This window comes from Hevea brasiliensis, chromosome 16 (genome assembly GCF_030052815.1).
Source record: "Hevea brasiliensis isolate MT/VB/25A 57/8 chromosome 16, ASM3005281v1, whole genome shotgun sequence".
Taxonomy (NCBI): domain Eukaryota; kingdom Viridiplantae; phylum Streptophyta; class Magnoliopsida; order Malpighiales; family Euphorbiaceae; genus Hevea; species Hevea brasiliensis.
The window spans coordinates 70,213,340-70,230,650 of record NC_079508.1 but is presented as its reverse complement, the minus strand read 5'-3'; the positions used below and the strand labels follow the sequence as shown (position 1 = coordinate 70,230,650).

The window sequence follows — 17,311 nt, the reverse complement described above, 5'->3', positions numbered from 1 at the left end:
AGATTAAATAATACAGATGATTAAAATTACAATGATTAATAATATAAATAGTTAAAATCATATAGACTAAATAATATAAATTATTAAAGGTAAAACAATTTCACTAACGTGTTTTTTACAGAAATATTTAAAAGTTTGATTTTATAAAATATAAGAATATTTTAATTAAATTTGAAAAAAAAAACATTAAGTATAGTTAATTTTAACTATAGGATCTAATAATAAATTATCATGTTGAATATAACCCCTTTTGTTTTTGGATAATGTAGTCAATTAATTAATTTTAACATTATGTGAAGACACTTAAATACAATTTCTCTTTTTTTACATGAATATTCATAAAATTATGATTTTAGACTAAAAATATTGAAGTTGTTACTGACTTATAAAATTCTTTAATTATATTGGAAAGAGCTTTTTTTTTTTTTTAAGATAAAATGCTTATTTTGATTTTTAAAATATGGGCTACTAGTTATATAAATTCTCATAGTGTTTTTGAATTCAAACAAGCCCTTCAAGTTTTGAAAAAATTAAGTACTTCGAATTTTAAATATAGATCAAATAAACCTTTTACTATTATGAAAATAAATAAATCATTTAAATTTTAAAAATAGATTAAAAACAACTATAATTTGCTTCTAATATAAATCCAGCTATGGTCGTGCATGAAATTTTTCTTATTGTCTTTCTAATTTGTAACATCTTGATAAGTATCTATTGCATTCTAAAGTAAATTGATAAGTTACTTTTATCGAATGATTCAATAAATTTTTTATAAGTTTGAGAAATTTTTGTAGATAAGCTCCTAAACCATTTTGCAAATAATAACTTATCAATTTGCTTCATGATATTATAAATCAAATACATAAGATTATTGATAAAAATTCTATGTACTAAAAAATTTTTATACTTGGCGTTGATTAGATTTATATTAAAAGTAAATTATAATTTAATTTTTTTATTTATTTTTAAAAATTAAAGGGTTTATTTACCTATAAAATATTAAAAGAACCTAATTAATTTATTTTTAAAATCTAAAGGATTTATTTAATTTTTTTAAAAATTAAATAACTTAATTAACTCAAAATACTTTAAAGAATCGCATGACAATTTAACATAATTTTAAGGAACTAAATAAATTTTTTGCTTTTTTTTTATTTTAAGAAGAAAAAGGGTTTTCTGCTTTTTCTTAAATATATTAATGGAGACAAGCATTTTACTAGGGTGCAAAAGGTAGGTTGCGTTCAGGATTAACATATAGACATGATCTGTACTTGCAATTCTAGTTGAATGCAATGCTGAACTGTACAAATTGGCTTTTTGGAGCGGAAGTGCCTAAAATTAATCATAATTTTTTGAACACTACAGTTGAGATTCTGTATGAGACACATATGCCACGATAAAATTAATAAAAAAATCACTTTCATAGTGAGCGCATCTTCTCTTAATTACTAAGATTATATTATGGATTAGACAAAGTTTGGCATATTAATTTTAATTTATCAATGGAAACACACAAAAAGGCTACTAAGGACTTGTCAAAATAGCTAGGGTTTGCACGAAAAACCCTAGCAGTAGATTTATTAGTATTATTATTTTTTTTATTTCTAGTAAACATATATCATAAACTTAATACTACAATTAAATAATAAAAAATATTTTTATAAAATATATATATTTTTAAAAAATTATTTTTTCATGAAACAAATGAAGATTTAGTGCAATTTGAGATTGAGTAGCTATGTTGGATTTATTTCAAAGTTTATTATGTGAGTACTTGTATAGTTATATTTTTAATCGAGAGAAATTTAAAAAAAATTGAGAACAAATATTGGAATTCAAACTAAAAAAATTTTAGTTGACATTACAATATTTAGTTAAAATGTATTATTAAACTCTTAATAACTTTTAAAATTAAGAAATAATATTAGTGGCAGTAATTAATTAATAAAAATAATTATTCATATGAGCAAGATTGTCTCTGATAAGCACACCCTGGCCAGCAATATTAGGGGTTGGAATGTAGGTACAGTTTACATATGTCTAGGGTGAAAGTACAGTCCATGGATTTAATAATAAATAAATAAAATTAAAAACCGAAGGCATATGCAAAGGCAGTGATGGGCTCTCCACAATGCAAGGGATTGGTAGGAGGGTTCTACATGGGATGGGAAGAGGAAGAATGAGAATAAATGTCTTTATTTTCTCTTTTATTTGTATTTTTATATTTGTGTTATTACTATTCAAAAAGAAATGATTTGCTGTTTGATCTCTGCCTTGCATTTAGCTATATAAATCCATACCTCCACTCTCAGATCCATGAGATGCTTGGATGAGTTGTCTACAGCTAGTGATAGAAGCTGCCTCCTCTCTTCTCCTCTCCTCTCCTTCCTCCATTGACCCTTTCTTTGAGCTACCCTCTTTTGAATAGTCGCTTTCTTCAACCTTCTCTATCTTGTTCTTTCTCTTAACGATTTCAAATTTGGTAGTCCCTTTCAGCTTCCATCCGTGCAATCTTTGTCAGTTGCTATATGGGGGGTTCAGATCAGAGGGTTTCATGGGATAGATATGCGTAAGAATATTGCATCAGTTAGGTATTTACATACAAATATCTAATATAATTTTTTTCATTTGATATTTTTTGTGTTGGAGTAATGACTGATGAGCAGTTAAGAGAGCTTTCTTCAGTCCAGTCACGGTGGGCAATGGGATTTAATTAGCTGCCGACTCATTCATCCAAATACTGAGTTAAAGGCTAGCTGAGAAAGTTACCCAGTAAATGAGTGAATGATGCGGGAGACAAATTGAATCTTATGCTTCCTGTACTTGGACTGAAGGGAGCTCCCTTTACTGTTATTTAATCCAATATTTTATATATATATATGCCTAACAATTTAATATTCTTATGGCTGTCAATGCTGTTGGTATAAAGCACTTTGATGCTTATGAGGTAATGCTAGAGAACCTTCAACTTATCCATTTTCTTTAATTTGAGTTATCTTTATCCATTTCAACTTTTCTTTAAGCTTTATTATCTTGCTTGGCGACCTGGAAAAAGAGGCTTTATTATCTCCAAGGTATATGTTGTGTGTGCTGGTGCCTTTTTCTTATAGTTTTCCCCGTATCTATCTGATCTCTCTTTTGCTGAGCTAGGGTTAAGGGATATGGCAAGCTTAAAATATAAGATTTACTCGCTCTAATTAGCAACTTACATTCTTAAATAAATGGCAGCTGAGCTGCAAAATTTTCTCGCAGGAACAACAAATATTGAGCTAACAAGGGTTTGGTTTTTAGGGTTTTTATCATGCTGCAGCCTGTTTTTTTGAAGCTACCCTTGAAAGGCAGCCGCATGAAGGAGATAAGCTTACAGATTCATCACGCTCCTCGACAATAGCTTCTTGGGTCTTGCTCGGCAACAAGTTCCTAGAAGGGCTAGACATGTCTTCCAGAGGTTCATTTACCGAAATGTCCTCAAAATGAGTTTCGAGCAGTGGCTCAGGAGGGATATTTTAAAATTTTAATTAATTTAAAGTAATTAGAAGAGCTCTATTCATTTCTTGTTTCCATCTGATTTGCTTTATTTGCTGGAACTCATTTATGAGTAGAGATTGTATTTTTTCCAGTTTCTTTTTTGGCTAACAAAAGCTTATCTTGAGTTTCTTCTTCACTTGAGTACTGTATACATAGTTACAGATTGAAACTATTCATCATGCTGTCCTTTTCTTTATGTGAATTCTATCGATGGGGTTTGTTTTTCTTTTCTTTTAGTCAAAAGATCCAAAATTTTTAGGTCGTTTTCTTGATTCGCAATTTAGAGAAATCTTGAGATTAAGATGTTTTTGGCTGAATGAGTCTGGGGAAAGGGAAAGTTGAAGCCCTGGTTTTTTTTGTCTTGATGCCTTTTAGCAGTGGCAATGGAAACTGAAGTCTTGGGAAAAGATAGACAATGTCTTTAATTTCCCCTCTATATTTCCCAACATCTATTTATTTTCTCTAATGTGATTTTTCTTTGATCCACCCAGATTTAAATATTTTATATCAAATTAATAACTTTAAATACTTCATTATTATCATAATGGATATCAGAAAGAAAGAAAAGGTACATGAGTATACTTTGTGCTCTTCGCTTAGATTTGATTCCTTTAAAGCAAAAATCCACTTGGGAAGATCCCATTTAAGAAAAGAAAATAGGGGATAAGACTAACATGGCCAACATAATTATACTGAATATTAAAATTATTTGCTGAGAATCTAATAATGTCACAATTAATAGTTGACCCCTGGGTGAAACCCTAGAATATTTATAGTTAGTGACTAGTTTGGTCAAGGAAGAGAAACAATTTTACTGCAAGTGGTTTCTTTTTCATTTGTATTGCTACAAAAATTGCGTTTTTTCTCTGGTGCTTCCCCTACCTGAAGGCATTGAATGACCAGTGCCACTCTGCGTTCTGTGGTTCTCCTTGACCCAAGCGAGAATCTCTGCAAGAAGAAAACAATTCCCACCACAAATATATGCTTCTTTTTAAGCTCTTTATTACTCTTTGCATATTAGAAAAACTACTCTTTCTTTTGCCTCTCTAAGCCCACTGGCAATATGCTAAATATGGATACGAGCTTTTTCTGCAAGTCTCTTTCCACTTTTCCAGAATCCAACGGCTGTTTCTCAGGCCCTTATTGATCATTTTGCACCATCTTTAACTTAAAACTAATAGACTTTGATGGTATGCAAATTTTCCACGTGTTCGTCCCCTAGTGGTCCCAAGGTTTGTTTGGGAATCTTTGTGGTTGCCAGCTGGATCAAAGATTTGGCAAAGAATTTTAGCAAAATAAGGTTTGCCAAGATCCATCAGCAAGACTCAAGAGCTTTGTTGAACATAATTAAAGATCCATCTCAAGAGTATTGTTAAAGTTTGATCTCTCTTTATTCTCTGGCGCCTGTATGTTTCCAACCCATCTGGAAAAAGTTTTAGTCTAAACGAACTGGTTTAATTTCTTAATAATCACACTGTCTTATCAAGCATCATCTAAAGATACGAGGCTAAATCTTGTGAGGGATGTGAATTTGACTATGAGTCCGATTGAAGATATAGAGCAACATGCAATGCCCAAGCAATCCAAGCCCTACTCCTAGGAAATGAAGACAAAATAGAAAATTTCTTCAGCTACTCTACCTAACATCTTTATGATTTGATAATATCTCCACCCAAACTTAATTCACCTTGTCAAAACAAATTAAATTTGTGTTCTTCCCTCTAATGCTACTTTTTTTTTTTTTTTAATTTCATGTCAACAAAGAAGGCCTATATGGGATTTTTTCATCATTTGATTATGTAAAGAAAATTTCATATCAAAGATGAAAGTTCATATGCACCGTGCAAATATTATTTTAAAATAATTTGAAAGTTGATTTGTAAATTTGTGCTAATTAATTTGTTCTTCAATGTCTGCCAATTTGAAGATCTTTCCATTTTCAATTAAATTTTGGGCCAATTGAATACAAAGCATAATAAAAAAAAGATCAATCACATTCTCATTGTGAGCAAGACAACTATATATTAAAGCTACCAGGAGACTTTCATCCACCTAAGTATTTGGTTACTAGCTACCAATAACAGAGCTTTTGGTGTATTAATTATCTTTCAAGATGGATTATTTAATTAGCAGAATCATATCTTACCAATTAGCACTATTTCTGCATATTCCTCAATATTGATATTCTCCTAGCACTTGTATTAGAGATAATTGTTTGTATGGAGTGAGAAGCTGCTGCCAAAGCAAGTAGCCCTGAAATAACCCCAGCCAATCCATGCGTTGGTCCATGGAATTATTATGCAGGATCAGGATCGGACTCAAAAAGTGTTAATTTCAGTTTTAGTTTTATTATAGTTAGATATTATTTGATTTTGAATTAGACCAGACTGATTCATTTTGATTTGACTCAAAAACAGAAAAATAATTGAATTTTGGTTTGAATTCATGAAAATCCGATTCCATTATTGTCTGATTTTGAATGTGGCCAGTCTAAAAATAGATGATTTCATTATTTATCGGGTAAAATTCATATAGTACATTAAACTGCTCATACATTTATATTCATAAAAAAAGCTTGAAGAATAAAAAGATATCTTTACAAAAATATGGGAAATTTAAAAAAGATTTTTTTTTTTATTCACCTTTGCTTACACAGTTGGTATAAATGAATAAGAAACGTGTTGATGTTGAGTAAATTGGTTCAGATGTTCTCTATTGTCTATAAAAATATTCAAGAACCTTAATAGATATTATTGTTCAAAAATGATATAAGAATTTTCAAAAAATTCTGAAAATATTTCTTATTCTAAGTTTAAATATCCCATCATAATGACAAATACAAAAATTCTATAAAGCCATATCCATTAAAGGGAAAAACTAAATAAATTCAAGAAAAAATCCATAAATCTGAAAAAAAAAAATTTATTAACTAAGAAAAGGAAATGAGGAGCAAAGGGCCACTGCCGGCAGCAACCCTCGAAGCCGAGCTGCTTAGAGAGGAAATGGGTCGCGTACAAAGGAAGCAGACTCTAGCCTTGTTTTGTTCAGGCCGGTCTACACTGAAATATATAACTTTTGTTAAGTGGAAAAATGGAAACTCGCTCCTCTTACTGTGAGAGTGGAACCAGAACAATTCTCAACCCCAAAGATAATTATAGCTTTTCTTTCTCATATCTGTACTGTAGAAACTGGGACCCTGAATTCATTATTTCCTTTTATATTTAGCACATATGGTTGATTGGTAATCATTACAAGCATGAAACTATTAGTCAGCGGCAGAAAAATGTGAACTTTCCTGAAATGAACTACGAAGCTGTTCCTTTTCAGACAGAAGGGGAGGCAGTCCTGAGTTGTAACTTTAGAGTTTAAATAAAGCAAATAGATCCCCAAATTGTCAGGAAAAGTAATGTTTAAAGAGAATATCCAAGAGTTTTCGAGCATAAAGGTCAGATTTGAGTGTTCTTCAGTGCTATTGTCTACAAGGCAATAATGTTTATAGGTGAAGGATCCATTTTTTGCTTACTTTTTTAAAACAAATTAGTGGCATTTCCAGAAGGTAAAATTCTAGTTCATTTCTTCATTAGATATCAGTGAGGTCATCACAGGTTCAAATAATTGTCCAATAAAGCCACCCATGTTGTGGCGTTTTCAAATTTCAAGTAGAGATAACAGTCCCTTTCACAAGTTTGTACAGGAAAATAAAAAATGTAATTGACGTAAGCTTTGCCAGCAGAAAAGAATATAATAAGTATACATGTGAAGATAACAAAAAGGATAAGGTACTCTTTTATCATGCAGATTGGCCACATAGAGGTTTTGCTGCCACGGGGAGCTCTATCATGGAAGCAAAAAAGTTGGAGATGTTTGAAGTTGGACCCTGTAACTACGCCTACCAGATGGGTTTCTCAATAGGGCGGAGGTTTTCTAATGAGATAAGAAGCAGGTTATCCAGAGATCTCATTCTTCAAAATCAGCTACTTCCTTTCGCTCAAACATTAGAGTCACAACCATTGATTAGATCTCTCATAGACAACAACAGAAAGAAATTTCCAAGATATTGGGATGAGCTAATAGGGACTGCAGAAGGAAGTGGGGTCCCTGTTCTTGATGTAATATAATAATTCAAAAGATCATTTTTGTATCTTGCATATATATCAGTGAGATTACGAATCAACTGTTCATGTGCAGGTGATACTAATCAACTTCAGGAAGGAGATTCTTCCTTTTCTTCCAAAAACAGAAACAAATTCTAAGGTTGACACTTCAGATGACTGTTCTGATGTTCTCGTTGTTAGCGATAGCATGGCCATCGCAGCTCATAATGAGGATGCAAATGTTGCTCTAGTCGGCCACACGTATGTTTTGAAATCATATCAATCTAGTTAATCTAATTCGAGAGATTTTTGTGGGTATGTAATGTTAGTTTTTCTTGTGTGGTTTGCAGCTATCTAATCAGGGCAACTTTGTCGAACGGACAATCCTTCGTTGGTTATACGTATGCTGGAGAACTTCCAAGCTGTGCATTTGGGTTCAACACTCATGGACTGGTAATAAGTCTTTCATTTTACCATGGACTTGTTGGGGGAAGGTTCAGGACTGAATTATACTTTGCTGATATGGTCAAACACACCAGGGTTCTAGACCTGACCCACTGGACATCCATGATCAAAAGTAGAACTTACAATACATCCATCATTAGAAAGCTTGGACCTTGCACGTTAATTCATGAGGAAAAATCCTACTGCATTTGATGTTTTCACTTTATTTAATTGGTTTTAAGTACAACTTACAGAAGTTCAGAAATGGAATTTTTGAAGTACAACTTCCACTCCGAATCCTATCAGGCATTTACACTGAACTCAGTACCACCATCTGAAGGTGAGATCGTGGCTGGTGGAATTGGACGAAACTTTATCTCACGGGACCTCCTTGAAGCCAACAGCATTGATGATGCATTGAAGGTAAGATCTTGCAGTCTTTAACTTCTTTGGGATATATTAGAGTTGATCATGGAGTTAATAACTCGGATTCTCTCTTCAGAGAATACATGCATCAGAAGTTTCTGTAGGGCACAGTTATAATCTCATAGATACAAGGTCACGCAAGATTCTGAATGTTGAAACTGCATCAAGAAATCGAGTTTCAGTTTGTGAGGTCAGAGGAACACCGTTCTTCCATGCAAATATGTATCTTCATCTTCAAGTTGAGCAGGTAAATAATTCCACTCAGAGAACAAGGTTAAGTCAATTTTGAGCAACAGATCCCTCCTGAATTAAGGCAACTTTCCTCACCACATTAAAGATAGAGCCAGAAACAAAATTGGTAATAAAATACTTGCTCAAACTATATCCTTTTTGAGGTGGTGAATCTCAATTGGTTAACATGAAACAGAAGCATGTTGGCTTTTTCACCAAATGCAAGCTCATAAAACAATTTAACACGGATTTTCAATTAGTTATTTTCATCAAGTAAAATCGTTAGCTTGATGCAAAGGTCCAAGATGACAACTCAACAAGCAGGCAAGAAAGAGCAACTGTACTACCAAAAGGAACAAAAGATGATTTCCTGTCACTTCTTGGCGATATGGATGACAAGAGATACCCAATTTACATGACAGGTACTCAGGTAGTCGATAAAATATTATGAACACTTCTCATCTTCAATAGTTTATACTTACCATATTGGCTATATTTTAGGTCCAACCCTATACACGCTATGCACGGCTCTGATAGATCTGGATGATCAAACACTAACAATTATTGAGGGAAATCCAAAGAATGGGAAAGTTTCCTACGTATTCTCCACGTCTGAAAGAGAGTTGAACACATCACCATAAGAGCTGCCAGCAGCCACTCCACTGGTTGTTATGGAAAATAACTTTAATCTCTATACAGGTTCATAGAGGCCCAATACATGACCATCCATACATCGCATGGCTGCAACCTGATAGAAACAATATGTATGATATCAGTAGACCTACTATAATTAGACTCAGAGAGATTTTTTCACATGTCTTGATATTAAGCTGATTTACCTTTCCATGGATTTCATACTTGATTGGGCCATCTAGTTCAGCACCCAAGGCAATTAGTTTTGTCACTGTACTGTTAATATCAGTCACCGTAAATGATAGCATAGAAGAATATCCCTTCTGCACAATGTGGTCACTGTAGAAGTGCGTTAGAAGCTGGCACAAACTAGAGCTGTGCAAACATATGCCAAAATAAAATGATAAAAAAGGATTAATAATTAATTTTCTATAAATGATGACACATAAGCCCGGGTGTTATCTTTTTGAACCATATATGACATCCCCCTCGAGTGGCAAATTTCCAATTTCCCGAGGGAAGAGTTTCAGCAATATATATTCTAGGCAAATATTGTTGAAGTGAAACTCGTGTTAGCTTCTTCATCTAGTTTCCACTCTACATGGATCTCAATATCCCAATGAAGTTAATGGGAAGCTGAATTTTGCATTAACCATATAATCCACCTCCCACCCCCAAGGTTTACTCAGTTGAACAAAATGCAAATTGCTTATACACCACTTTGTTGGTGGCCTAAAAATGCATTGCCAACAATACACTGAAATCGCAAAGATCCGAACTTCAATAACTCAAGAAATGCTTAACAGCTATAATTGTCCCATGAATAGATGTAAATAACAGTTTATTTTCACAAAGAACAAAAGTACTTCCAAAGGATCAAGGAAATAATGTGGGTGGCATCCAGCTAAATTAATAATCAAGCGCCAAGCAATTGCGAATGGAAATTTTAAGGGAGAGGGAGGCCTACCATGTTGTATAAACAGTGCCTAGCGAGTCCTATTATGTTCTCTGTTCTTGTAGACAAATGATCAAACAAAAACAAGACATTGAACAAATGGAGTATAGAAGAGGGTATTACTTGGGAGAATGCATGAGGGCGAGCTTAACAGAGCCGGATTGAAGTTCGGCCCAGCGAAGAGTGCACACATTTACTGAATAGTCCAATCCTTCGGAGTAGAAACGAGCTGCTTTAGGCACGTCCTTATGTAACTGCAATATCCACCTAAAAGAAACAGCTGCCATCTTTCTCCCTCTCTATATGTCCTTCAATAGCTGATTACCCTTTGGTTCTCCTCGGTTTTGGGCTGGTGGCGGAGAAGTGACGAGGAGTTTTGAGAGAGAAGGAATCGGCAAGGGCAGACCTAAAGGAAGGAATAGAAAGCAGCGGCATTTTTCATCCAACGACAGGCCTATGTTTACGTGAAAAGCGCTTGTCATCAACGGCTTGTCGTTGAACTTTTTATTTTTTGGCCAATCATACAACGACAGGTCGTTGGCTTGGGAACAAATTCGTAAAAGCCTTAGCAGTGCTTAATTCGCCGCGTGATTATTAATAAATTTAATTTATATATTTTTTAATTTTAATATATATAAATAATATATCTTAAATTTTTATTAATTATTATATATTTTATTTTCATTACATTTTATTTCTTAATTTTTTTAAAAGATTTTATAATAAAAATAATTAAAATCTATTTATATATAATATAGATATAAATATATGCAACAAGTATAAATATATAAATATAAATAATTAATATATGTATTAATATAATTAATATATATTAATATATTATAACTTAGTATTTGTTATAATATTAAAAAGATAATTATTAAATAATTTATAATTTATATATACATAATTAAAAAATTAATAATTTAATTATAATTTAAAATAATTAAATAATTAATTAATAGAAAAAATCATATGGCAATATAATACACAGTTCACAATCTCTCTCTCTCTCTCTATATATATAATTAACCATTAATATATCATCCAATATGAATACATTCCATACAAGAAAATCTTGGGTTGTTCAAAATCATTTCCACATTTCAGTGGGCTTGCATTTCCAACACACCCACACATCAAGTTAAAAAGCTAGGAGATGAATTGATAATACATAGAGAATTCAGCTGATGACAAACCTAGAAAATTACACAAAATTGTTATGCGTCTTGAAATTTGTCTTATCCATGCGGCTATATAGTAGCATTACACTCCACATACATAATTGAATTTCAAATTACAAAAGAATAAAATAAAGCCCGATATGAAGATGCAACAACAACATTCATATTCGAGATATGTACGGTCGAATATTCACAAAACATGAGTTCCTGCACAACAGATGGAAAGATTATAAGTGAATTTTCAGCGCACATAAAAGTAACTCTCTAACAAAAATGTAAGCCTTTTTATAATACGAAGAGTAGATCCCATGTGATTGTGAGAGATATAAATATGTACTGAATATACCTAATAATTTCTTCACCCGGAAAGGCAAAAGAGCTCTAAACTCATTTTCTGAACGGCTTAAGAGGAACCTCTGAATATTTTTAAACGTGAACGCGGACCCTTTGATCGTGCTTCCAGAAGCTTTGCCTTCAAAGTATTTTCCTTCAAGTTTGGAGGCAATTTTGTAGAAGACTCAGAAATGTCAAGATCTGGGGTTGTGAGTTTCGCCATCCACTGTCTAACTGGACTAGCATTTCTCTTGGTTGGGTAACTGGAGGATGCCTCGCCTGCATCATTCTCATGATGCACATTCCGTGCTTCTGATGATGAAATATGACTTCTTATCAAGTTATCAATCACATAATTTGGGTTCAGCCCATGCATCTCATCAACTTTATTCTTTCTTTCAAGGCTGCCACCGTCATTAGCATCATAATTTTCGGATTTTCGAGAAGCATTCAATTCATTTGGATTCCCTTCACCTGCTTTTACCTCTTCTGAGTCAACTACCTGAGACTTCTTGTTTCCATTAGGTGCCACTGCCCAAGCCATCTGTTCTTCGAATTTGACTTGCAAGCTTGATGGACTCTGACGTCTAATTCTTTCGCGAGATGCAAACTTCTTTGTTTGACAAGATTTGACAGTTTCATCAACATGCCCATCTGCAGCATCATCTCTATGCATGTTAAATTCACCATTACTCGGTTTGTTAAGCTCAAAACAATGTGAATCACCACTTGCAGAATCCTCTTCATCACCCACATCCTGAGGTTTACTCACAGCCTCATTCAGAGGGACAGATTCCATTGAATTCCGCCGTTCCCTTGGCATCTTGTTATCAGTAATCTTAGAATTAGCCATCTGCTTAGCTTTAAGGAAGGTCTCTATTTCAAAGCCTAACTTGTCCACTATTGAATTATTTTCAGAAAAACCATGCTGAGCTTCTTCTAGCCTCATCTGCATCCGCTCATCCAGCCATGATTCAGATATGTGGAGAATTAAATGATCATCATCAGCCCTTCCAATCCAATCCTTGTCAGATTTTGGTTTCAGAACATGCACTTCCTGTTCGTAGTCTTTAATTCCCTTAGCAAACTCATCACACAGATCTTCCAACAACCTCCGTGATTTTCTCTCTTTTTCCATCTCTTTCACGGCATTAGAAAAAGAAGATTTGACCTCAGAAATTTCCCGAGCTAATTTCCTGTGTAGGCTCTCAGATCGCTTTCTTAACTTCCTCTCATCTTCTAGCTCATCCCTGAGAGACTGAATTGCAGCATGTAAACGGTCCTGTTCCTTGCTCTTTCTAACTAGTTTATCTTCTGCAATTTGTTTCATCAAATCATCTATCTCGTGCCGATCTGCTTGCTGATCTCGAAGAAGCTCTTTGATCCTGACACGAGCATGTTCCAGCTCCATTTTCAATGCCTTTATCAATGACATATTACATGCATGTTGTTCTTCCAGGCTCCAGATTCTATTTAATACTTTTAGCAGTTCAGTGGACGTTTTAAGACTATAGTTTGGCTCACCAATCCTTCCCTTAAAGTCTAATGAGCTGTTTGGTGTAGCTGAAGGGTTATAAGGTGCCACCTGTATAAGAAATGCATGTATTTTATGAGCACAGGCAGATGGGCCCTCATGAAAAAAATACAATTCAAAGAAAAATGGAAATGATTATCTAGCAATAAATATTAATTCTCCAGTGGCACAGCTCTAGAGTTTATAAGAGATGCTTCATGAAAACGGAATTAGTCTGTTATCATTTGGACAATAATAATGCTTTGTTTGGGTTGAACCTAAGTTAAAACTTTACTTGTTAATCCTGTTTGGTAAGAGAGGGTGAAATGTTCCGAGCGTAACAATTTCTCCCTTTGTATACAAGCATACAAATCTACAATTGTGAAAAAGATGATAAAAAATGAGAAAGAGGGAGACAGTGAGTATGAGAATAGGTTGAACATAAACTTGAGTTAATCCATACAACTAGAAAAACCAGAGGCTCAACACAGAGATTCCACACAATTCAGGGAATATAGTTCCATGCCCTAGAAGTCAGTGTAGGACTAATCATGGATCCTAATCAGTTTGCCCATCTCTACATCAAGTAGATTCTACTCAAGTATCGACTGTAGAAAACCAAAAATTTGTTCTTCAAGAAAATCCTAAGTGCTGTGTGATTTAGTGATAGCCAGATATCTATTAAGGCTTACCTCCATGGAACTGCCATAACTTGCAGGAGATACAGGCTGTAGAGCGCGATTACTTCTTTCAATTGATCGATGATGCTGAATCAGTGATGCAGCAATATGTCTCCTCAAACTGCCTGCACTTTCTGGCTGGTTAAGAAATAACAAAAAGATCAAAGGCAGAAAAGAAATCTCAATCCAACAAACTCAAAATTTCATCCTTTTACTATGGCTAAAAACCATAACTTGCACAGGGTCAAGTCAATTCACTTAAGAGACAGCTACAGCTAGGACAGTGAGAGAAACATATCAAGCAACTTGCACCGATCATTATAGGAACTTGCAACAAATTCATATTGATACTAACCGTCCAAAATCCAAGACAAAAAGTCAAATTACGTCCAGCATGGCAGTAAAAAAGTCTAATTTATGTCAAGCATGGCAGTCAAAAATCAAGACAGTATTTATATGGCCAAAACTGAACAAAACAAGACCGAACATAACAAGACAAGCAAACCTTCGTTCACCCAACAGGGCAAACGAAAGATATAATCGAGCAGCAACCACGCCAATCAGACCTAGGATTTCATGAACTGAACAATAAATACGCCAGGAATCAAGCAGAGCGGATTTCATCCTTGCAATCCTGGAAAATCAGCCAAAATTACCTTCATAGATGAAGCAATGGCTTTTTTCCTATGAATACCAAACAAGAGACCAGAGACAGGTATGCATACTCATTCTACAATTCTCTTTAACTAAATACTCTCTGAAAGCTCTCTTAAAACAAGATTTCTAACTTGAGCGTCGGAGTGGCCTACCAAAAGGCCATTCACCTCACATTTTCTCTTGCGTGGCATCAGGACCAGGATCTGTGGACCACCGGTAGCATCACTTATCAACTCATTTAGCTTTCCACTATAGTTATTGGTAGTAAGATAGTCGTGCTAGATATGGAAGATGCAAGATTCATTGAATATTTAGCAATCTCTAAAGCATTTTGAAATTTTATCAAGCAGAAGTCTCAAAGAAGGCCAGTAGCCAATGTACTTGTAAGACATAAAATAATAAGGTGCAAGTATTGACTCATCATAGCTGATTCAAGAATGATAAATAATTGGCAGTCTTTTTGCCTCTTCAAGAACAGATAACAATAAGTGGAGAAAACAAATGATAAATGCAAACTACAGCAGCCATACGATAGGCAAATAAATTGTATCAGCATATCAAAAACAACCAAGCAGAACAAGAGAAACCTAAATTGGATAATAACAGATACACTCCACAAAAATATATATAGATCAGAATAATGTATATCCTTCATAAATATATCTTGCAGGGTATGTCAACCAACTAAAATGTCACATAAATGGCCTAAGCTTTGAACAACTAAAAAGACGATTGTAAAAAGTTCACAAAAGAATCTAAAAAGCTACGATCTTTGATAAGAAATTTCACCTAATTGAATGAGCTCCACAATCTAAATTTCACAAATCATGCAGAAATGACACAGCCATCCCAATGAATCAAGACATAAATGGACCAATCAACACAATTGGCCAAAAAAGACCCTGCTCAAATAATTTATATTAACATCCGAATTGAACATCAAATCAGGTCAGCAAAAGCAAGGCAGAAGAAATCCAAAACCCCGAATCAGCCAAACAATCAAAAGCCAAATAGGAAAAAAAAATTATAACTACCATACACACACAAGTATAAAAGTATGTACGTGTATATACCTGGTCGGGAGAGCTAGGGGAAGGATCAGCCAAGAAGTGGGATAGGTCAAAGCCCTTGTCCTTAAAAAGATGGTGGCGGTTCTGGTGGCGGCGCAACCTAGGATCACTAGCAGCAGCACCATTACTGTGATTATTAATATGCACACCCCGGTGCATTTTAGAGAGAGGCGGGTAATGCTGGAACTCCCAGAGAGCAGCAGCAAGCTTTCTAGCAGACACAACAGTGGCAGCAGGCTTGTTAAGAGAAAAAGAAGTAGAAGAAGAAGGCTCCTCCTGGTTGTTGGCAATGATGCTAACGTGCGCAGAGGGTGAAGAGGCAGTCCAAGGTCTAATTGGAGTGCAAGAAAAAGGGCCCACCCTCTTCCCTACCAAAACCCCTCTCCTCAACTTTTCATCCAATCTCTCTTCCTTTTTGGCTGCCCCATGTCCACTTTTCTCTCCCCTTTTGGCTCTCATTTTTTATTTTTGTTTCTTCTTTTTCTCCCCTGTCTCTCATGACTCGAAGACATGGTTGTTTACTTTCTCTCTCATTCTTTTAAGGGTTTTGCTTTTTTTTAGTGTTGGGTTTTGTAGAAAGCGTGTAGAAGATCTTTCTTGATCAGAGTCTTCTGGGATAGAAGGCGAAGTGAAAGTGAAATTGATTTGTTTTTAATTATGGTTATGTTGTTTCTGCAGTTTCTAGTCATCCATGGCCAAAAGGAGTGAGGGAAATCGACAAGGGAAAGTGGTTGGATTACCTGTCATGCATTTAGTTCGGTCACCCGCCACCACTCTCCCTCTGCAATGTAACTAGGGCATGGAATAATTATTATGGATATATTAGTTAATTATAGCGTTATATATATATATATATATATATATATATATATATATATAAAATTTATTTGAAATATTTTAAAAAAATAATATAAATTAAAAATAATATGACATAAATAAATTCTTAGAATATGAATATTATTTCATTGATATTTGTATAAATTGTTATTTATTTTTTAAAATATTTTAATTATTAAAATATTATTTAATTGATTTGAGAAAAATTTTAATTAAACATTGTATTTTTTATTTATATTAAGAAGTTATTTGTTTAAATTTTAATATATAATGTTTATAATTATGACTCTTAAGTGGATATTTAACGAAAAATAATTATTATCATTCAAACTTTTTATAGTTATTAATTTAAAATTTAATATATAATTTAATAAAAATTATCTCTGCAACATTTTTCTTTCTCACACTTGTTTTCTTCTCTTTTTTGTTCTTATTCACCCTAGGTAATCTCTTATGTTTTCTAATCATCATACTTTGTTAGTCAGATTCAATTTTATTTTTCTCTTATCTTCAACAATCAAATGTAGAAGAAAACTTATAATTCTTTGATAACTTTGAGGCCAAATTCTCACTATCATGAGTTGAGGCAGAGAAAAATAATTTATTTCTCAAAATTTAAAAATTCAAAATGAAAACGGTTTTTGATTTTCATAAAAAATAAAACTGAAAAACGTCAATGTTAACAAACGTACCCTCGTTTGGTTGAGCTTTTGTTTTGCGTTT

The 17,311-nt window shown here is 33.7% G+C and overlaps 3 protein-coding genes and 1 long non-coding RNA gene across 7 annotated transcripts; 2 read left to right on the top strand and 2 right to left on the bottom strand.

Moving 5' to 3' along the window:
- Window positions 1-2,060: 2,060 nt before the first annotated feature.
- On the top strand, window positions 2,061-3,705 carry LOC110656281 (uncharacterized). The gene is made up of 2 exons (XR_002495105.2): window positions 2,061-2,594; window positions 3,256-3,705. It is a non-coding gene; the product is annotated as an uncharacterized LOC110656281 (long non-coding RNA).
- Window positions 3,706-7,305: 3,600 nt separating this feature from the next.
- Window positions 7,306-9,570, top strand: LOC110656278 (uncharacterized). The gene is made up of 7 exons (XM_021812947.2): window positions 7,306-7,640; window positions 7,720-7,886; window positions 7,976-8,078; window positions 8,376-8,492; window positions 8,572-8,742; window positions 9,025-9,148; window positions 9,228-9,570. The coding sequence occupies exons 1-7, from the start codon at window positions 7,371-7,373 to the stop codon at window positions 9,365-9,367; spliced, it is 1,092 nt and encodes a 363-aa protein (XP_021668639.1). The 5' UTR covers window positions 7,306-7,370; the 3' UTR covers window positions 9,368-9,570.
- LOC110656280 (uncharacterized) lies at window positions 8,254-10,765 on the bottom strand. 2 transcript variants are annotated; one of them, XR_002495104.2, is made up of 4 exons: window positions 10,438-10,765; window positions 9,566-9,698; window positions 9,209-9,474; window positions 8,254-8,653 (listed from the first exon to the last, which is right to left on the bottom strand). XR_002495104.2 is itself a non-coding variant. In XM_021812948.2 (3 exons), the coding sequence occupies exons 1-3, from the start codon at window positions 10,599-10,601 to the stop codon at window positions 9,418-9,420; spliced, it is 354 nt and encodes a 117-aa protein (XP_021668640.2). In that variant the 5' UTR covers window positions 10,602-10,765; the 3' UTR covers window positions 8,957-9,417. The 2 variants fall into 2 exon arrangements, 1 of the variants encoding a protein (XP_021668640.2); XM_021812948.2 differs by lacking the exon at window positions 8,254-8,653 and having other exon boundaries at window positions 8,957-9,474.
- A 688-nt stretch (window positions 10,766-11,453) lies between these two features.
- Window positions 11,454-16,544, bottom strand: LOC110656277 (uncharacterized protein At5g41620). 3 transcript variants are annotated; one of them, XM_021812945.2, is made up of 4 exons: window positions 15,755-16,544; window positions 14,037-14,162; window positions 11,845-13,416; window positions 11,454-11,705 (listed from the first exon to the last, which is right to left on the bottom strand). In XM_021812945.2, exons 1-3 carry the CDS (start codon window positions 16,208-16,210, stop codon window positions 11,902-11,904), a joined length of 2,097 nt encoding a protein of 698 aa, XP_021668637.2. In that variant the 5' UTR covers window positions 16,211-16,544; the 3' UTR covers window positions 11,454-11,705; window positions 11,845-11,901. The 3 variants fall into 3 exon arrangements, with proteins under 3 accessions (XP_021668637.2, XP_057994008.1, XP_021668638.2); XM_058138025.1 differs by having other exon boundaries at window positions 14,037-14,158; window positions 15,755-15,762; XM_021812946.2 differs by lacking the exon at window positions 15,755-16,544 and adding an exon at window positions 14,681-15,401.
- Between the last annotated feature and the right edge of the window lie 767 nt (window positions 16,545-17,311).